At 44.1% G+C, this 22,706-nt stretch overlaps 1 protein-coding gene across 2 annotated transcripts; it reads left to right on the top strand.

Annotated features, from left to right (window-relative positions):
- The first annotated feature begins 1,224 nt into the window (after positions 1-1,224).
- VPS29 (VPS29 retromer complex component) lies at positions 1,225-20,756 on the top strand. 2 transcript variants are annotated; one of them, XM_040416081.1, is made up of 5 exons: positions 1,250-1,300; positions 9,500-9,511; positions 12,132-12,323; positions 12,825-13,060; positions 20,378-20,756. In XM_040416081.1, the coding sequence occupies exons 1-5, from the start codon at positions 1,298-1,300 to the stop codon at positions 20,493-20,495; spliced, it is 561 nt and encodes a 186-aa protein (XP_040272015.1). In that variant the 5' UTR covers positions 1,250-1,297; the 3' UTR covers positions 20,496-20,756. The 2 variants fall into 2 exon arrangements, with proteins under 2 accessions (XP_040272016.1, XP_040272015.1); XM_040416082.1 differs by lacking the exon at positions 9,500-9,511 and having other exon boundaries at positions 1,225-1,300.
- The last annotated feature ends 1,950 nt before the right edge of the window (positions 20,757-22,706 follow it).

The following is a 22,706-nucleotide window of genomic DNA, read 5'->3' as shown; positions in this document are numbered from 1 at the left end:
CCACGGCGCATCAGGCTGAGCCTAGTGCGCAGGCGCCGGATCTAGCAGAGGGACGGGAGGATTGCGGAGGCGGAGCTGAGGAAGGCAGCGCTGGGCACCAGACGCCGAGGGGTGCGGGCAGGCACCCTGGGTTAACGTAAAACCCCTTGGGCACCTTAGGTAGGTGAGTGAAAGCTTATAAAAACCAGTTTTTGGGCTAATAGAGCCACAAGCAGGTTTAATAAGGGCAGTTTAGGATTCATGTTATTAGTACGGACCTGGCCATATGTTTAGCTTATAGGGCTCAAATCTCATGACAGAATCCCTTTAAGCATAAATTTATAATGGAGGAAGTCTGCTGTTATTTTTCTCCATCAGCGTTCTGCACATCTGGAGCACCGCTGGAGAAAACGTGTTTCAGGTGTGTGCCGGGGTTGCCGCGTTCTGAGTCGGGTCAGCTGAAAATTAGTTTCCTAAACATCCTCTGCTAATGCTCAGTGAAAAAACGGACCAAACACAGATGTTGTAACCCATAGACTTCAATGGGAGTGTTTGGGCCACATCACGGACCAAAGTAGCTCATGTCTCTTGAATTTTTTCACTGATACATAGTCAGTGAAAAACTAGTGATGTGTGAATAAAATCAATGGGTTTGTACGCTGTCCGTGGAAAATGCGGCTAGGCTGTGTCTGCGAATAATGGAAATGTGAATGAGGCCTCAGAGACAGGCAGCGCTTCCCTCACACACATCTGACCAAATGGGCTACAGGAAAGAAGTAAAAGCGACCCAAACCGCCCACTGAGGACATTTTACAGCTTCCATAGCCGAGAAGAGGCTGTTACCCATCACACCAAAAGTCCCTCTAGGTCACTGAGATGTGGGAAGATGATGTGTTCTCCTCAGGTTGTCAGACTCAACATGGCAGGGAGCTATCTGCATTAGACCTCAATACCTTTCAAGTGTCCGCCTGGTATGACACACTTCATGTTTACTGAGGTAAACCATTTACTCTAAACTGCTGGTGACCCGGGCATCAATCTATCCGCCTCAATATCTCTTGTAATAGGCGGGAATAAGTCACATAACCTAATTCAGGAAGGCAGAGCTGAGAAACTGTTGTGCAAGTTTGATCCTCCCTGTGCCCCGTAGACATTTGGTCGATCGGCGGGCGGTACAGAATCCCTATTGGCTGTTGGCGCCATCTTGTGATTGGCATCAGTTATTGCGTTCCCATTGGTCAAAGAGCTCTCTTGCTTTCCTATTGGTCAGAGTGCTCTCTCGCTACTTCTATTCTGGCTGACGGCTCCGGTTTGCAGGATGGTAAGAGCTCGTTCTCATGCAGCGATCGGCGGTGTAGAATCCGTTTTCAAGTGTTGTACACATTCTGCTTTCTTTGACGGACTTTGGTCTACGGGTTACAGCACGGACCAGGGCTGAATGTGGGGTCTTCCGGGCGCACACTGACTTGGGGCCTGCAGTCAATGCAGATGGGTGTTGCTGCTGTCATATGATCTCAGGCACACACAGCAGTTACACACTCATTGAAGCAGCAAGTTTCGCGATTTTTGTGCGATTCCAGTGGCAGGTTTTCCCTCACTGATCACTACTGTGGTGTCATAGGGATGGCTGACACTAAATGTAATTTCATCTGCACTACATAGTGGAAATTGCAGTGCAGATTGTTAGTCTATGGCTTTTTCATGTGACTGCCGCAACAGAATAGAAATGCGTTAACTGATCATGCCAAAGATCAGGATCCGGCAGGGTACAGCAAAAACGCTTCCGTTACCGATAATACAACCATCTGCATCCGTTATGAACGGATCCGGTTGTATTATCTTTAACATTGCTAAGACGGATCCGTCATGAACTTCATTGAACGTCAATGTAGAACGGATTCGTTTTCTATTGTATCAGATAAAACGGATCTGTCCCCATTGACTTGCATTGTGGGTCATGACGGACCGCAAAACACACAACGGTCGTGTGCATGAGGCCTTAGAAAGTCAGGGTGAAAAAGGTTTTGTAAGGGTCCATTCACACGTCCGTAAGTGTTTTGCGGATCCGCAAAACACGGACACCGGCAATGTGCATTCCGCAATTTGCGGACCGCACATCGCCGGCACTATAATAGAAAATGCCTAATCTTGTCCGCAATTGCGGACAAGAATAGGACATGTTCTATTTTTTTTGCCGAAACTGAAGCACGGATGCGGAAGTGCGGATCTGCAAATGCGGACAGCACATTCCGGCCTATTGAAAATGAATGGGTCTGCACCCGTTCCGGAAAATTGCGGGGACGGATGCGGACCCATTTTGCGGATGTGTGAATGGACCCTGACTGTTGCTATTGCAGCTGTGGGGCGGAACAAAAGTTTATGTGTAGCCTCAACCCTGTGTACCATTCTACTCCATAGAGCTGCATGGTAGAGGAGACATAGCAACTTAAAGGGGTTTTCCAGGATTTAAAGCACTCCCACAAATGTATTTATTCTCTGACCAGTTAGAAAGTTACACAATGTAAACTGTAATATTCTTACCAGTGACTGTATTTGTGAGTTATACCCTCCCTTCTGATCCTCAGCTGTGTCATGTGACAGCACTCTGCTCTCCAACTGACACCATTCCCATAGGAATAAATGGAGAAACTGTCTTCCTGTCCACACATAGGATGTTGTGTTATTTGATGGTCACATGACACAGCTGAGGATCAGATGAGAGGTTATAACTCACACAGTCTCTGGTAAGAACATTACCTTCACTACAGATTACATCATGTACAATTCTAACAAGTCAGAGAATATTTTTTTGTGTGGGAGTGTTTCTTTAAATATTGAGAAACCTATCCTCAGAATAGGTTGCCAATATGAGATCAGTGGGGGTCCAACTCCTGGTACCCACATGTTCAGCTGCTGATGGGATTGCAGTGCTAGGATGAGTGCTTGGTATTGAAGGTCAGTCACGTTCACTTAAAGGGAACCTGTCACTGGGATTTTGTGTATAGAGCTGAGGACACGGGTTGCTAGATGGCCGCTAGCACATCCGCAATACCCAAAAAAACTATTTGATACATATGCAAATTAACCTGAGATGACTCCTGTCCCTGACTCATCTCACGTACAGGACTCATCTCAGGTTAATTTGCATATGTATCAAATCATTTTTTACACAATAAAAGCACACAGAGCTATGGGGACTGGGTATTGCGGATGTGCTAGCGGCCATCTAGCAGCCCATGTCCTCAGCTCTATACACAAAATCCCGGTGACAGGTTCCCCTTAAATAAGACTGAGCCATAGGAAGGTCTTGCGACCGAGGTACAAGAAATCACTGAACGAGGAAGAGGTTTCGGCACCTGGGCTTTTAAAGGGGTTCTTCAGGAATAAAAAAAAAATGAAAATACAAAAATATTAGTTTATTATAAATTTTTTCCAAAATACCTTTCATTAGTTATAATGGCTTGTTTTGTCTGGGGAGCAATCATTAGGAAAAATACAATGGCCGCCGTCCTATCAGTACAGACAAAACCTGTCCTAATCACACAGCAGGACAAGTTACTTCACCACAATGAGCTATAGAGCTGCCTCATCCTCCTCTCTGCTTGTCAGGTGTCATGATCCTGAATACAGGTAAATCTCTGTGTGAATGGAGATGATGAGGAGACATGAGAGGAGGGAGAGGTGTGGATAATGAGCAGCAGCTCTTGTATGCAGCCTCTATTACCACAGCCTGTGCTGTCCGTCCTCTCTATACTTCATGTCTTCTCATGAACTAAATTCCCCAGAGATTCAGCTAAAGTTCATCATCTGTATTCAGGATCATAATCCCTGACAAGTAGAGCAGAGAAGAGGATGAGGCAGCTCTTTACCTCAGTGTTGTGAAGTAACTTGTCCTCATGTGTGATCAGGACAGGTTTTGTGTGAACTAATAGAACAGCGGCCATTTTGTTTCCCCTGATGATTGCTCCCCAGACAAAACAACCAATTATAACTAATGAAAGGTATTTGAGAATATACTTATAATAAAGTAATATTTAAGTATTTTCATTTTCTAAATTCCCGGAGAACCCCTTTAAGTAGTTAATCAGTGGCTGTGTTGGAAATCGGACCCCCTCCGATGATGCCCTATCCTGAGGATAGGTCATCAATATTTAACCCCGTGAAAACCCCATAGAGCACTATACATGTTCTTTTAGTAAAATTATTTTCACTTTCATGGCTGATCTGCAGGATATGCTATCGATAGGTGGGTGCCCCAACTCTGGGATGTCCTCTTATCAGAATGGAGGACTTGATTGCTGATCAGCAAGCCAAGGCTGCCAGTGGTAGCCACCTGTAGTAGAATATGTGAAGAGGTGGCTGCCCTGAAATTCTGGAAGCAGTCTTGCATTTATAGTTAGGTGACATATAGTCATTAGAATGAGTGGCAGGTGCATACATTTAGAACTCTGCATATAGTCCTCCAAGATCTATGGCTCCTCCAGGGGTCAGTGATAAATGGTAATTTAGGGAAGGATCACACTGCAAAGTTTTCATGTGGATTTCAGTGTGTATTCCGGACCGAATTCTGCCCACGCACTGCATGCCAGAACTATCCTCAGGACAGTTCATCAATATCAGATTGGTGGGCCACGGCGCTTGTGCGAGCACTGCTTCCTCTTCAGTGTTTACCTGCACAGCGTCTAGATGATAGCAGTAGTGCAGTGTAATGACAGCTTCCTCTCCAATTTAAGTGAATGGAAGAGGAAGTTTATAATTACACTGCACCACCGGTACAAGCTAGATGGAGTGCAGGTAAACATTGAAAAGGACTCGGCACAAGGCTGATCGGCATGGGTGCCGGGAGTTGGACCCTCACCCATCTGATAATGATGACCTATCCTGAGGATAGGTCATCAATATCATGAAACTGGACAACCCTTTTAATTTAATTGTGAATTAAATTTAGAGGTACCATATGGTTTGGGGCATTTTTTTTCTTTAGTCTCAGGTTCGTAGGAGTCCAACCGAAAATCGTCTCATACTCCGTCAGACGCTGTTTATGGAAAATTGCCCCAAGGGTAGAATGTCTCCTATAATACAGTGTCATATGGAGGGCTTACAGTATATATATATATATATATATATATATATAAATTATGTCATTTTTTATTTACATTTTTAACATGCATTTGTATGTTAAAGAAGCAGTCCGGGATTTCTTTCCCTATAAAGTGAAGAATTAAAGAATAAGGCTACTTTCCCAGTTGCGTTTTTAATTTCTGTATTGAGATCCAGCAGAGGATCTCAGTTACAGAATGAATGGATCCATTTAGATTTTTCACATCAGGATGCATCCGTTCCGTTAGGATGCGGTTGTGTGAAATTAAACCGGGAACAAATTGATCTGTCACTGGATGACTGATGCGTTTTTTTTAGGCTCCTAAAAAACAGATCTGTCACATTGACTTACATTGTTTTTAGTGCCCGATCCATTTTATTTCTTTTTTTATGACTGCACACAAAACCACAGCTTGCAGCGGCTTTGTGTATGGGTACAAAACGGAATGCTGCCGTAACGAAAGACATCCTGATGCATCCCGAAAGGATCTCTTTCCATTCAGAATGCATGGTGATAAAATGGAACCATTTTTTTCCGGTATTGAGATCCTCTGCCAGATCTCAATACCGGAAAACAACAACACAAGTGTGAAACAGGCCTAAGATAGTAGCTCTTGTGTATGCCTTCTGTATACCTGTATTGGTTGATATGCAATGTATGGATTGTTTACTATCTTTATTCCTCTTCCCATCAGATATGGTTTTTCTAATGATTTCTACATTTTCCACCATTCCTGAATTTCCAGAGAATTTCCAAAGTCTCAGCTCACGGCACTGCCTTGAGTCGTGTAAAAAGGGCAGCCATGACAGATTAGTGACACAGCTGCTATCCCCTCATACTGCAGGGTCTCAATGTTCTCCTGTGTGATGCATCCTTAGCCTAACTGCCCTCTCTGGCTTGTCATCTCTGTCTCCCCTTTCAGCTCTTATGTGCAGGAAACAGGGAGACCAGTGTGAAGCTATATCCCATATAACTACACTGGAGAGTCGGCACACACAGATGGCATAGACAGGCAATGTGAATCAGGAGGTTTATATAATGGCAGCTAATCACTGTATACACTCACCTCCTATATATCTGCATTCCTGGTCCGTTAGATAGGTGAGACATTATGGGGGGCATTTACTACAATTAGAAATACCCCTATATATGCGTATTTGTGCAACAATCTGCGACTTTTACCCGCTCATGCCAGGTCAAATGAAGTGGGCGGGGACGGGCCGGCAGGACCGCCGATCTTAATAAATGATTCCCTATATCTATAACAGAATGCCGGGATATGCAGAGGACAATGGAGAATGGGGAGGGGCCTAAGAGCTTCCAGGAGAGATCTGATTGGTGATGATGTCATCCTGTATTTTACAGGAAGTCAGCCACAGGGAAGAGTTTCTGTTTGCACACTAGAACAAGGAGTTGTACTTGAGATCACATGATCAGGTTCCTATAATGAAAAGGTTCAAAATGTATAGATGCAGGGTGTAATAAATTACACTGCTAGAATACTGATGGTGTTAGTAAGGCCTCTTTCACACTTGCGTTGTTGGGATCCGGCATGCACTTCCGTTGCCGGAGGTGCCTGCCGGATCCGGAAAAACGCAAGTGTACTGAAAGCATTTGAAGACGGAACCGTCTTCCAAATGCTTTCAGTGTTACTATGGCACCCAGGACGCTATTAAAGTCCTGGTTGCCATAGTAGTAGTGGAGAGAGGGGGAGCAGTATACTTACAGTCCGTGCGGCTCCCGGGGCGCTCCAGAATGACGTCAGAGCGCCCCATGCGCATGGATGACGTGATCCATGCGATCACCTGATCCATGCGCTTGGGGCGCCCTGACGTCACTCTGGAGCGCCCGGGGAACCGCACGGACGGTAAGTACACTGCTCCCCAGCTCCCCGCTACACTTTACCATGGCTGTCAGGACTTTAGCGTCCCGGCAGCCATGGTAACCACTCTGAAAAAGCTAAATGTCGGCTCCGGCAATGCGCCGAAACAACGTTTAGCTTAAGGCCGGATCCGGATCAATGCCTTCCAATGGGCATTAATTCCGGATCCGACCTTGCGGCAAGTGTTCCGGATTTTTGGCCGGAGCAAAAAGCGCAGCATGCTGCGGTATTTTCTCCGGCCAACAAACGTTCCGTACCGGAACTGAAGACATCCTGATGCATCCTGAACGGATTACTCTCCATTCAGAATGCATTAGGATAATCCTGATCAGGATTCTTCCGGCATAGAGCCCCGACGACGGAACTCTATGCCGGAAGACAATAACGCAGGTGTGAAAGAGCCCTTACTCAGTGGCATGCAAAAGTTTGGGCAACCCAGGTCAAAATTACTGAACAGTTAAGCAAGTTGAAGATTAAATGATCTCCAAAAGGCATAGATGAAACACACTTTTCCATATTGTAAGCAATATCAGTGTGTTATTTTGGTTATATAAAATTTTAGAGTGAAAAAAGGAAAGGAGTACTTTGCAAAAGTGTGGGAAACCAAGGAGATTTGAGCGTTCAGATAACTTTGACTGAGGTCTCATACCCTAAAGTGAACCTGTCACCATGAAAATGCAAATGAATTTGCAGGCAGAGTGTTATAGAGCAGGAGAAGCTGAGCAGATTGATCTATAGTTTTATGGGAAGAGATTCAGTAAAACCTGTAATTTATACATTTGAATTCCTGCTCATTCTGGGCTTTAAAGTCAAGGAGGCGGTCGTATCAGTGATTAACGGCTATCTCTGTATACAGTCATAGAGGGAAGGCTGTCAGTCACTGATAGAACCACCTCCTCGACTTCAAAGCCCAGTATGAGCAGGAATTTTAATGTATAAATTACAGGTTTTACTGAATCTTTTCCTATAAAACTATATACCAATCTGCTCAGCTCTTCCTGCTCTATAGCATGCTGCCTGTAGCTCAGACACCATGTTCAACATGACAGGTTCCCTTTAAATAGCCTGTTATGGTTAAGGACAGTGATCTTTAAGAAAGGCCAGGTGATGCAAATTTCAAAGCTTTATAAATTTCCAGACTTCTCTAACCTTGTCCCAAAAAACAGCAGCCATAATTTATTCTAAGCAGGTGCCTAACACTCTGCAAATGGTTGAGGCTCACAAAGCAGGAGAAGTCTATAAGAAGCCTTTTCAGGTTGTCATATTTCCTTAGTTCCAAATGTAATTAAGAAATGGCAGTTGACAGGAACAGTGGAGGTCATGAGAAGGTCTGGAAGACCAAGAAAAATTTAAGAGATGGCTGCTCATAGAATTGCTACAAAGACAAATCAGAACCCCTGTTTGACTGTAGAAGACCTTCAGGAAGATTTAACACTCTGGAGTTGTGATCCATTGTTCTACTGTTCAACGACACCTGCAAAAATATGGCCTTCCTGGAACAGTGATCAGAAGAAAACCTCTCCTGTGTCCTCACCACAAAATTCTGTATCGGAAGTTTGCAAAAAGAACATTTAAACAAGCCTGATGCATTTTGGAATCAAGTCCTGTGGAGCGATGAGGTTGCAATAGAACTCTTTGGCCACAATGAGCAAAAGTATGTTTGGAAAAAAAGAACAGCTCTCCAATCGTTAAGCATGGGGTGGATCAATAATGCTTTGGGGTTTTGTTGCAGTCAATAGCACAGGGAACATTTTACAGGTAGAAAGAAGAATGGATTCAGTGAAATTCGAGCAAATTCTGGAAGCAAACATAACACCAACTGTAGAAAGCTGAAGTTAAAAAGGCACAAGCTGAAGGTTTTAACATGGCCCTCACAGTCTCCTGATCTGAACGTCATTGAAAATCTGTGGATAGACTTCAAAAGAGCAGTGCGTGCAAGATAGACCAGGAATCTCACAGAACTGGAAGACTTTTGCAAGGAAGAATGAATGAAAATCCCACAAGCAAGAATTGAAAGACTCTTGGCTGGCTACAAAAAGCATTTACAAGCTGTGATACTTGCCAAAGGAGGTGCTACTAGGTACTAACCATGCAGGGTACCCAAAATTTAGCTTAGGGCCCTTTTCCTTTTTTATTTTTTTGAAAATGTAAAAGATGAAAACAAAAATTTGCTTTTGCTTAAAATACAAAGGGAATGTGGTATCTTTAACTTTAAGCTTTTGGAGATCATTTCATCTTCAACCTGCTTAACTGTTCACAGTAACAGTAATTTTGACCAAGGATGTGCAAACTTATGTAAAAAAAAAAAAAAGTGCTTCATTAAAGTCTCAATCATGTATTGCTTACTGTAGAGCATCTTTTTCTATGTTTAATGAAATTTCCTAAGAGATTTTCTTTCTTAACATCCCAGATCGATTTTATCATTTTTATATTCATTTTCCTAATTTGTCACCCATTTTCTTTTGCTTTCTTTTATTTAACATCGCTCATGTTTCACCCTTTCATACTCCCTTGTCTTCAATCAACTCCTCCATAAGCCTGGGCACAGAGTAAGTTTCCTCTAATCATGCACTAACACTGGTGAGGTGCCAATGATTTGGATTCCGTGTACCTACATCTCTACAGTTTGCTGATTTAACCCTTCTCACACCACCCTACTGTAGCAGTCCTTTCTCTGGTCACATCCTTTTATAGTAATTGGGGCACAATCAAAGCCATTCACTGTAAGTCTTGACCAGTCGTGGCCAAAACTTTGGGGACTGACACACGTTTTGGTTTTCACAAAGTTTTTTTGTTTCAGTGTTTTTAGATCTTTTTGTCAGATCTTTCTATGGTATACTGAAGTACTATTATAAATATTTCATGTGTTTTTAAATCTTTTATTGACAAATCCATCAAGTTTATGCAAAGACTCAATATTTCCAGTGTTAACCCTTCTTTTACAAGTCTTCAGCAATTTGCCCTGCCATGTTAGATATCAGCTTCTGCTAAATCCTTGCTGATGGCAACCCATTCCTGTCTAATCAGTGCTTGGAGTTTATCACAATTTCTGTGTTTTATTTTATTTTATTTTTTATTCATGGCAGTGTTCTTATTCAAAATTGCTTATAATTGTACTTCAGTATACCATTGAAACATTTGACAAAAAATAAGGATAGGACTGTTCTATTAGGGGCCAGCTGTTCCATTCTGCAAAATACGGAATGCACATGGACGTCATCCGTATTTCTTGCGGATCCGCGTTTTGCGGACCACAAAATGCATACGTCGTGTGCATGAGCCCTCATACAGAGAAGATAGGTCATTGATAGGACCACCCACTGGACTCCTAAGCATAGAATTAGTAGAGCTTTAAATAGTTTTATTGAATCTTTCCCCATAACACTACATATCAATCTGCTCAGCTCCTCCTGCTCTATAGCATGCTGCCCATTGATTGACCTGCATTTTCAGTGCTGCAGGGGTTGTCTTGTTACAAACTCTTATCCTGTAGTCTGATTGGCCAGGCCCCTGTCATCATGAGAACAGGGGTCTTGAGTACCCCCTGTTGGAATGGAGTGGTGGTCACACATGTACCCTGCCTTTCCACTTTATGGATCTTCCAGAAATAGCTGATGACAAGTTCAGATGGGGGAACCCGCGGCCCTAGCCGTCAGACCCCCTGACATGTGGATAGAGGATACATGTTTGTAATGGGATGCCCCGCCTCCTCCATCCTAATCAGTCTCACTGGTACACTTAGTGTGAATAGGGCCTTATATCATTTTTTCTCATATTAATATCAGTGAGGAATGACAATTTGTATATGCAGTGTGTTAGATACATGTCACATGTCTTGTATAACCTCCAAATGATTGCTTGCTGTGTTTTGTCTCTCATGTGTGAGCTTATTAGTGCAAACTATGTGTGTGTGAACCTAGACAAAGGACCTGTCACCTCTCCTGTCATGGCTGTTGTAGTAACTACCTACATTCCCCATGTAATAACGATTCTGGAACATCTATTCTTATAACTCTGCGTTGGGCCATTCCTTTATTATTCCCAATAGAAGTTATGAATGAATTACTAGCATTTTGTAATGAAGGTCTAGATGGGTGTTACCAGTTGGGTGTGTCCCTGCACAGTCCGACATCCAATCAGTGCTGCCAGTGTCAGAACGGGCAGGGATACACCCCCAAGTGGTAGCAGCCATCTGGACCTTTAATGCAAACTGCTAGTAATTCATAACTTCTAGTAGAAATAATAAAGGAATGATTATAGATGCTCCAGAATTGTTATTAAAAGGGGAATGCATGAAGCTGTTAAAAATGCAGGTCAGGAGAGGTGACAGGTCCTCTTTAAGAGAATTCTGTAAAAATATGATATTGCTTTCTGTAGTAGTGCCCCCACCTTGTCAAGGGCATGTCAGTTTATGTAGCGGATTTCTGCAGAACATTTCAGCCTTTGCAATGCAGAGGGTCAAATTTGCAGCAAACCCAGGCCATTCGCACAACAAAATTCACACTATTTGGTGCAGATTTTGCTGCAATGGAATTCCAAAGAAAATCCGCCACTTGAGGCTGTCTAATAAGGGCAATTTATCATTTTTTTTTTTTTTTTTTACAAACCCCATTCAAAATATCGGATTTGAAATCTACCACATGGTAACATACCCTCACACAGGCAGCAATATCAAGACTTCTTCCCTGCCTTTCACCAGTTTTTTCTGTCTTGCATAGGTCTAGGTTAACATGCATTGATTTTTACATTTATCATTGTGCTAATGACTTTCCATAACTATGCTAACTAGTCGGACAGATACATTTACTAATTGACCGGTTGTCATAGTATTTTTCAGATTTAAATTGTGTGGAAAGATGCATGTACTCCATGAGCGGAAGGTTGTTCCAGACCCGTTATTAGTTGTCCACTTACTGCTTCACCCAAGTGACATGATCTGTAGAAATAGTTTCCTCCTTACATTTACAGCTGAGGTCTATGCCTGTGGTGAGAAAACAAGACATCTCGTTCTTCCACATGTATGTGACATGTTCCTGTAACACTTACGTGTCATCTGGTGGCCAAGAAGACCACTTCTCTCTGCATTCGAGATGAACATTTTGTGCTACCTGAAGTTTTTGTATGATTTCTATCTAACATTGTTTTCTTTCCCTCCCCCCAATTTTGTAGTTGGTCTTGGTGTTAGGAGATCTGCACATCCCACATCGCTGTAACAGCTTACCAGCAAAATTCAAAAAATTGCTTGTCCCGGGTAAGATACAACATATTTTGTGCACCGGGAATCTCTGCACCAAGGAGAGCTATGACTACCTCAAGACATTGGCCGGAGATGTTCACATTGTCAGAGGAGACTTTGATGAGGTTCTTATTTTCGTTTGTTTATTCACTTGTCTTAAAGGACATCTGTCAGTAGATTTGTAGCTACGAAACTGGCTGACCTGTTACATGTGCTCCTGGCAGTTGAAGGCATCTGTGTTCATGTTCTTATGTGCCTGCATTGCTTAGAACAGGGATGGCCAACCTGCGGCCCTCCAGCTGTTGTAAAACTACAACTCCCACATGCCCTGCTGTAGGCAGTGTGGGCATGCTGGGAGTTGTAGTTTTGCAACAGCTGGAGAACCTCAGGTTGGCCATCGCTGGCTTGGAGGCTCTGTTCTCTCTGTTACTGCCACGCCCTCCACTTTGATTGACGGGACCACGCAGTGAAAACATCATCACGTTTGGCCCGGTCAATCAAAGTAGAGACGGAGCTTGGGCCCGCGCCAAACTTCTATGCTGACATATCTCTGACTGTGTATGTTAGGGCTGAGTGGTCAGTTGGCCTTGCTCATTCTTTATTGTGGTGTCTTTTTCGTCCCTTAGAACTTAAACTATCCAGAGCAAAAGGTTGTGACTGTCGGCCAGTTCAAGATCGGATTAATCCATGGCCACCAAGTGATTCCCTGGGGTGATATGGCCAGCCTAGCATTGTTGCAGAGGCAGCTCGATGTAGATATTATGATTTCAGGACATACACAAAAATTTGAAGCTTTTGAACATGAAAACAAGTTTTATATTAATCCAGGATCAGCTACAGGAGCCTACAATGCTTTAGAAAAGTAAGTCATTTGTTTCTTGGTAAATCCGAATCTGAATTGAAGGGGTATTCTCATTTCACAAGTTATGAAAACAGTGTAGTCACAGAACGAGCATAGCACAGTGAGCTCGGCTGTATCTGTAAACCTAGCCACCTCTCACAGCCTGGATGTGGTGGCCAGACAGACAGATCCAAGGTACCTCTGTTCTAGAGAGGGGTGCGCCCCAGGGTGAGATCCACATATCGGACAGTTATGAAACATCCTAAACTGAGAATACCCCTGAAAATCCTGATTTGTAATCTAAGCGCTTGTAAACTAAGGTTACTTTCACACTAGCGTTTTTGCTGGATCCGGCAGGGTTCAGCAAAAACGCTTCCGTTACTGATAATACAACCACCTGCATCCGTTATGAACGGATCCGGTTGTATTATCTTTAACATACCCAAGACGGATCCGTCATGAACTCCATTGAAAGCCAATGGGGGATGGATCCGTTTTCGTTTGTGTTAGAGAAAACGGATCCGTATTGCTCCGCATCCTAGGACGGAAAGCAAACCGCAGCATGCTGCAGTTTGCTCTCCGGTATGAGAACGGAACAGAATGCATTTTGGAGCATTCCATTCTGTTCAGTTAGGTTTTGTCCACATTGGCAATGAATGGGGACAAAACAGAAGTGTTTTTTTTCTGGTATTAAGACCCTATGACGGATCTCAATACCGGAAAATATTAACGCTAGTGTGAAAGTAGCCTTATAGAGTATATATGATTAACCCCTTCCCAACATCCGCTGTAATAGTATGGCGGATGTCGGGTCTTTAACCCCTTCCCGACTGCCATACGGCTATATACGTGCTATCTGCACATGCCCTGTGCACCTAGCACGTATATAAATGTTCTGGCAGCTCTTTAATCCAAGAGCTGCAAAACGCTTGGATTAAAGCTTTTTCCCCTGGACTGCCACTGTCAGGGACAGTGTACAGTCGAGTAATTCTGGCAAGGGACCAATCAGAGTGGTCTAACCAATCGGATCTCGGCAGTGTAAAAATGCCAGTTTCAGGCTCTGATCTGCACTCTGCAGATCGGAGCCTGAAATCAGGCACATGCTGCTCCATGCCCCCACTTTCTGCCCCCTGATATGGTCTGTCTGCCCTTTGATGTCTTGCCTGCTGCTCCCTGGTGTCTGGGTGCCCCTTCTGTGTCAGCCATGCTCCGTACGTTGTGACTGTGCTTCCTCCATGCTGGCCCTGCCCCATTTGACACCCCCGCCCCTGGTGGGTCCCCCTGCTATTTGTGATGGCGGGCGCTCCGTTCCTGAGCTGCCGCCATCAGCAACGCTGACACTGCTGTAACCCCTTAGATGCCGTGGTCAGTGCCATCCAAGGGGTTAACAGAGGGAGGGGGCTCCCTCTCTCAACCATCGGGCTGCCGTGCTGCGATGGCAGCGGCCCGATGGTTGCCACGGAAACCAGACGCCTTGCAAAGGCGTCCGGTGTTGCCATCTATCAGGAAACCTGATAGTACTATACTTTGCAATGCAAGAGCATTGCAAAGTATATTACAGCCATCAGCCCCACTTGATCTTCAAGATACAAGTGGGACTTGATAAAAAAAAGTGTGAAAAAAAAAAAAAGTTTATAAAAATGTAAATGAATTGCCTTTTCTTATATTTGCTCATTTATAAGAGATTAAAACTACACATATTGGGTATCACCGCGTCCGTACTGACCGGCTCTGTAAATATATGACATGATCCGATCCACCCCGTCCGATAAACACCATTACATTACAAAAAGTGCAACACCAAGCAATCAAAAAGGCGTATGTCCCACAAAATGGTACCAATAAAACCGTCACCTCATCCCACCAAAAAATGAGCTCCTACATAAGAAAATCGCTTACAAAATAAAAACACTATAGCTCTTACAACATGGAGACACTAAAACATCATTTTTTTTGTTTCAAATATGCTATTATTGTGTTAAAGTGAAATAAATTTAAAAAAGTATACATATTAGGTATCGCTGCGTCCGTAACAACCAGCTCTATAAAAATATCACGAGACCTAACCCCTCACCTAAACACAGTAAAAAAAAGGAAATAAAAACGGTGCCAAAAAAAAAGCTATTTTTTGTCACCATACATCACAAAAATTGCAACACCAAGCGATCTAAAAGGGGTATGCCCCCCAAAATAGTATCAAACCATCACCTCATCCCGCAAAAAATTAGACCCTAACTAAGACAATCGGTCAAAAAATAAAAAAGCTATGGCTCTCAGACTATGGAGACACTAAAACATCATTTTTATGGTTTAAAAAATATTATTGTGTAAAACTTAAATAAGAAAAAGTATACATATTAGGTATTGCCACGTCTGTAACGATCTGTTCCATAAAAATGTCACGACCTAACCTCTCAGGTGAACTTTGTAAAAATAAATAAAAACTGTTCCTAAACTCTTCCTGCAAAAAAACGAGCCCCTGCACAAGACGATCAGCAGAAAATTTTTAAAAAAAAGGCGTTCAGAAAATGGAGACACAAAAACATAATTTTTTTTTCAAAAATCCTTTATTATGTAAAACTGAAACAAACAAAGAAAGTAGACATATTTTATATCATTGCGTGTATAAAAATAGCACATGATCTACCCTGTCAGATGAATCAGCCATGTTTTGGCTACCTTGCCTCACAAAAAAACTTAATATTGAAAAAAATTTAAACTCATATGTACTCCAAAATAGTACCAATAAAACTGGCACCTTATTCCCTAGTTTCTAAAATGGGGTCACTTTTTGGAAGTTTCTACTGTAAGGGTGCATCAGGGGGGATTTCAAATGGGACATGGTGTCTAAAAAACAGTCCAGTAAAATCTGCGCTCCTTTTCTAATGCTCCCTGCCGTGTGCCCTTACAGCAGTTTACTACCACATGTGGGGTGTTTCTGTAAACAGCATAATCAGGGTAATAAATATTGAGTTTTGTTTGGCTGTTAACCCTCGATGTGTTAAAGAAAAAAATTGATTAAAATGGAAAATCTGGCAAAAAAGTGAAATTTAGAAATGTCATCTCCATTTTCCTTTAATTCTTGTGGAACACCTAAAGGGTTAACAAAGTTTGTAAAATCAGTTTTGAGTAACTTGGGGGGGTTGTTTCTGCAATGGGGTCATTTATGGTGGGTTTCTATTATGTAAGCCCCACAAAGTGACTTCAGACCTGAACTGGCCCTTAAAAAGTGGGTTTTGGAAGTTTTCTTAAATTTTAAGAATTGCTTCTAAAATTCTAAGCCTTCTAAAGTCCTAAAAAATTAAAATGACATTTACAAAATGATGCCAACATAAAGTAGACATATGGGGAATGTTAAGTAATAAATATTTTATGAGGTATCACTATCTGTTTTAAAAGCAGAGAAATATAAATTTAGAAAATTGTGAATTTTTCAAATTTTTGGGTAAATTTGGGATTTTTTCTTAAATAAAGGTGAAATATATTAACTCAAATTTATGACTTGATCTACAATATCATGAAGTACAATGTGTCACGAGAAAACAAACTCAGAATAGTTTGGATAAGTAAAAGCGTTCCAAAGTTACCGTATTTTTCGCCCCATAAGACGCACTTTCCCCCCCCCCCAAAAATGGGGGGGAAATGCCCCTGCGTCTTATGGGGCGAATGCTGGATGCGATGTACGAGCGAGCGGGGGCCGGGGGAGGGACTGGGAGAAGGAGCTGGGGGCCGGAATAGCGGCGGGGCGGTGCAGTCAGTGTAGTATAGCCCCGCCCCTCCGGTATAGTAATATTAAATGTCTTATTCAATTAAAATGTATTACATATGCCCCCTCACTCCTAAATTCCTAATAGTACCTTACATCCTATTCCTAATAGGTTCTGTACAATGCCGACACCCTGATGTCACGTGCCTACTTTATGAATGAAGCGGGCGGCGCAGCCAAGTGACGTCAGTGAGTGACGCGCCGGCCTGCCTGCCGGCATTGTACAGAACCTATTAGGAATAGGATGTAAGGTACTATTAGGAATTTAGGAGTGAGGGGGCATATGTGGTAAATTTTTATTTAATAAGACATCTTATATTTGTATACTGGCTGGGGCGGCGGCGGGGGGGGGGGGGGGGGGGTGGGTGATCCGTGGATAGCACAGTTAAGGGGTGGGGCTGGGGGGGTCTGTGGATGGCTCTGTTATGGGCTGGGGGGGTCTGTGGATGGCACTGTTATGGGCTGGGGGGGGTCTGTGGATGGCACATATATAACAGTGCCATCCACAGATCTCCCCTGTAACAGTGCCATCCACAGATCCCCCCCTGTAACAGTGCCATCCACAGATCCCCCCCCCTGTAACAGTGCCAGCCACAGATCCCCCTGTAACAGTGCCAGCCACAGATCTCCCCCCCTGTAACAGTGTCCGTCATCCACAGATCCCCCCCGTAACAGTGTCCGTCATCCACAGATCCCCCCTGTAACAGTGTCCGTCATCCACAGATCCCCCCTGTAACAGTGTCCGTCATCCACAGATCCCCCCTGTAACAGTGTCCGTCATCCACAGATCCCCCCTGTAACAGTGTCCGTCATCCACAGATCCCCCCTGTAACAGTGTCCGTCATCCACAGATCCCCCCTGTAACAGTGTCCGTCATCCACAGATCCCCCCTGTAACAGTGTCCGTCATCCACAGATCCCCCCCTGTAACAGTGTCCGTCATCCACAGATCCCCCCCTGTAACAGTGTCCGTCATCCACAGATCCCCCCTGTAACAGTGTCCGTCATCCACAGATCCCCCCTGTAACAGTGTCCGTCATCCACAGATCCCCCCTGTAACAGTGTCCGTCATCCACAGATCCCCCCTGTAACAGTGTCCGTCATCCACAGATCCCCCCTGTAACAGTGTCCGTCATCCACAGAGCCCCCCTGTAACAGTGTCCGTCATCCACAGATCCCCCCTGTAACAGTGTCCGTCATCCACAGATCCCCCCTGTAACAGTGTCCGTCATCCACAGATCCCCCCTGTAACAGTGTCCGTCATCCACAGATCCCCCCTGTAACAGTGTCCGTCATCCACAGATCCCCCCCTGTAACAGTGTCCGTCATCCACAGATCCCCCCCTGTAACAGTGTCCGTCATCCACAGATCCCCCCCTGTAACAGTGTCCGTCATCCACAGATCCCCCCCTGTAACAGTGTCCGTCATCCACAGATCCCCCCCTGTAACAGTGTCCGTCATCCACAGATCCCCCCCTGTAACAGTGTCCGTCATCCACAGACCCCCCCCTGTAACAGTGTCCGTCATCCACAGATCCCCCCCTGTAACAGTGTCCGTCATCCACAGATCCCCCCCCTGTAACAGTGTCCGTCATCCACAGATCCCCCCCTGTAACAGTGTCCGTCATCCACAGATCCCCCCCTGTAACAGTGTCCGTCATCCACAGATCCCCCCCTGTAACAGTGTCCGTCATCCACAGATCCCCCCCTGTAACAGTGTCCGTCATCCACAGATCCCCCCCCTGTAACAGTGTCCGTCATCCACAGATCCCCCCCCTGTAACAGTGTCCGTCATCCACAGATCCCCCCCCTGTAACAGTGTCCGTCATCCACAGATCCCCCCCTGTAACAGTGTCCGTCATCCACAGATCCCCCCCCTGTAACAGTGTCCGTCATCCACAGATCCCCCCCCCTGTAACAGTGTCCGTCATCCACAGATCCCCCCCTGTAACAGTGTCCGTCATCCACAGATCCCCCCCTGTAACAGTGTCCGTCATCCACAGATCCCCCCCTGTAACAGTGTCCGTCATCCACAGATCCCCCCCTGTAACAGTGTCCGTCATCCACAGATCCCCCCCTGTAACAGTGTCCGTCATCCACAGATCCCCCCTGTAACAGTGTCCGTCATCCACAGATCCCCCCCCATAACAGTGTCCGTCATCCACAGATCCCCAGTAATAGTGCCATCCACAGACCACCATTAGTTCCAAACCCACCAAAAGCACACCTTTTGGTTAAAAATATTTTTTTTCTTATTTTCCTCCCCAAAAACCTAGGTGCGTCTTATAGGGCGAAAAATACGGTAATAGCACATAAAGTGACCCATGTCAGATTTGCTAAATTAGACTTGGTCACGAAGGTGAAAAATGGCTTGGTCTTGAAAGGTTTAAAGAGGCTGCCCGGAGAGGAGCAGACACCCGGGGGCTAATGTCCGATTGCAGACTTTTAACCCCTCAGATGACCACAGCATCTGAGAGACGGAAAACGTGCACTTGCTGGGCGAAAACGCCTCCCCTGGGCGGAGATCGGGAAAGGCGTTCCTCTGTTGTAATGAGCCACAGCTTGTACTAGGCTTATTACCTGTATATTGCAATTCAGGCCAGCAGGTGGCAACACTCAATTGTAATATAGTGATTTCTGTATAGGGTAATGGATAAAATTCCATTACTCTATACAAATTGCAATCTACTTGGGGACCTAAAATTGCAATCCACTTGGGGACCTAAAAAAGGTAAAAAGTATAAAGTTTAAAAAAAAAAAGAAAAATATAAATTCAAATTGCCCCCCTTTCTCCAAATTAAAAAAGTCAAAACCATAAATATCACATTCATCGCCACATCTGAAAACACCGATACTATTAAAAAACATATCCCATAGCCTGGTAACGTAACCTCAGGATCACGCATACCAGGCTGTGTGCCTGGTTTAATAGGGGTGATCTGGTGACAGAGCGGACTGTTCAAGAAAAAAAAATTCACCTGTAATTGAGGAATGAACAGAACACTTACATGGTGCCCTCCTGTTCATCTTTTTAACTGCAAATCTGTAAATTTCCGGTCTCCTCTTCTGTCATCCAAGATGGCCGTGCTGTGCTTTACACTGCCTGATGCATACTGTGTAGGGATGAATCGATTTGTTCAAATAAACCAGGGATGCCTAACCTGCGGCCTTCCAGCTGTTGCAAAACTACAACTCCCAGCATGCCCGGACAGCTTACAGTTGTAGTTTTACAACAGCTGGAGGGCAGCAGGTTGAGCATCCCTAATCTAAACAAAATGTCCGTCTGTGAAGGACTGTCCCTCTACAGACGATTCCCCACTATGCCGGCAGATTAACATGGCCACACATCTTGCGCATCCATGATAATCTTGCGCATGCGCTGTTAAAGTATTGGTGCATGCACAAATTCTATGCCTACAAAAACCTGCTCCTTTATATTGCCACTATCTCATGATGATAAAATCTCATTGTCTGTTTAACCCTTGCTTACTTTGTGTGTAGAAATGAATAGATTTCTAGAAACCTCTCTAAATACCTTCAGTTACTGATGAAATGTTATTTTCTTTGCTTTCAGCAACATTATTCCTTCCTTTGTTCTCATGGATATCCAAGCTTCAACGGTGGTCACCTATGTCTACCAACTGATTGGAGACGACGTCAAAGTAGAAAGAATTGAGTACAAGAAGTCCTAAAACAGATCCTTTGAACTTTTCATTGCCTTTAACCATCATACATAGTTTATGTAAGCTTTGTACTTGCAAGTGTTTCTTTCCACTTACTGCTGCTTTAATATTAGGCGTAAACTAACCAGTGAGAAATTCCTAGTTTACATGTGCGCCACAATGAATTTATACCCTGTATAAATGCATGACCTTGTAAATAAAACATTTCATGTTAACATTCACTAATGATACTAAAATAACAATACAACATTAAAACAACACAGGCGTTTCCATTTTCTCTATTTTATGTTGAATTTTATGTCCTTTTTTTTTCTTGTGTTTTATCTATATGAATATGCCCCAAATTACCAAGCTAGATGGTCTTTTCCAGTCTTAAGAAAAAAAAAAATTATTAAAGGGATTGTCCCATCCAGGAGGGGACTAAGCTCTAGGCTTACGGAAAGAGCCAAGTCAGCAGGTGCTCCGCTGTTTCCTCAACTCCTATTTTAGTGAATGGGGGCTATGCAACCAGCATAGCAGAACAAGCCATGCTGATGCCCATCATTTTCACTGAGCAATGGTCATGGTACCGTCTTTGACATGCTTGTGGAGGGCTGTGAATGGAAGCGGTGCCTAGCAAATGAATAAGCAGGTCTGGTCCAGCAGTGGACCTAAAAGCTGCTCAGTCACCAGGATCCTCCCTATTAAACCAGGCATATGCCTTGTAGGGTTTATCCAGCTGAGTGAAACGATACTTGTTGTTTTTTTTTTTTTACGTGCAGGCGTTTTTTAGATATTTTCGCTTTTAATTTTTTTGCAAATGAGGCACTGGAGCACCAGTAGGCAGGCTTATGTGGTTTGAGCACCGCACCCTTGGTACACAATACCGACGCCTCCATTGTTAAAATTCCCCTCCCCTTAGGCCTCTTTCACACGGGCGAGATTTCCGCGCGGGTGCAATGCGTGAGGTGAACACATTGCACCCGCACTGAATCCGGACCCATTCATTTCTATGGGGCTGTGCACTTGAGCGGTGATTTTCACGCATCACTTGTGCGTTGTGTGAAAATCGCAGCATTTTGTGCGTTTTTCACGCAACGCAGGCCCCATAGAATTGAATGGGGCTACGTGAAAATCGCAAGCAAGTGCGGATGCGGATTTTCACGCATGGTTGCTAGGAGATGATCGGGATGGGGACCCGATCATTATCATTTTCCCTTTATAACATGGTTATAAGGGAAAACAATAGCATTCTGAATACAGAATGCATGGTACAATAGGGCTGGAGGGGTTAAAAAATTATTTACCTCACCTTAATCCACTTGTTCGCGCAGCCCGGCTTCTCTTCTTTCTTCTTCTTTGCTGTGCACGGGAAAAGGACCTGTGGTGACATCACTGCACTCATCACATGGTCCGTCACATGATCCATCACAATGGTGATGGATCATGTGATGGACCATGTGAAGAGCGCAGTGATGTCATCAAAGGTCCTTTACCCAGGTCCTGAAGAAAGAAGAGAAGCCGGGCTGCGCGAACAAGTGGATTAAGGTGAGTTAAATTATTTTGTATTATTTTTTAACCCCTCCAGCGCTATTTTACTAAGCATTCTGTAATAAGAATGCTATTATTTTCCCTTATAACATGGTTATAAGGGAAAATAATAGCAATCTACACAACACCTAACCCGAACTTCTGTGAAGAAGTTCAGGTCTGGGTACCAAACATGCCGATTTTTCTCCCGCGCGTGCAAAACGCATTAAAATGTTTTGCACTCGCGCGGAAAAATTGCGCATTTTCCCGCGACGCACCCACATCTTATCCGGCCCAAATCCATGACGCCCGTGTGAAAGAAGCCTTAGACTTCACATCTAGCACTGATTTCTCACGCCTGCGTACTGGTTTGCTAGCACACTGAGTGCACACTGCGTCTTCTGCTGCTTGCCAAGCAGCAAAGAGGATTAGTTTGCAAGTGCTTGCACCTACAAAAAAGACAAGTATCGTTTTACACAGCTGGATCAACCCTACCAGGCTATATGGTGATAGAGCCTCTTTAAGTACAGACATAGGTACTGCCTAGAATCCTGGCAGCATGATATGTAGGGTAGAATGACCTCTGGGACATTTTTGGCACAAAATATTCAGGGAAAACACATTGAAAGGGATTGTCTATGATTAGAAAAACGAGCCTTCTTCGGGCCCATTCACACGGCTGTATAGTCACCACACCTATGCTGCGAACCG

Source organism: Bufo bufo, chromosome 2, assembly GCF_905171765.1.
Source record: "Bufo bufo chromosome 2, aBufBuf1.1, whole genome shotgun sequence".
In the NCBI taxonomy this organism is placed as follows: domain Eukaryota; kingdom Metazoa; phylum Chordata; class Amphibia; order Anura; family Bufonidae; genus Bufo; species Bufo bufo.
The sequence above is the reverse complement of the archived record's forward strand: the minus strand, read 5'-3'. Positions and strand labels throughout refer to the sequence as shown.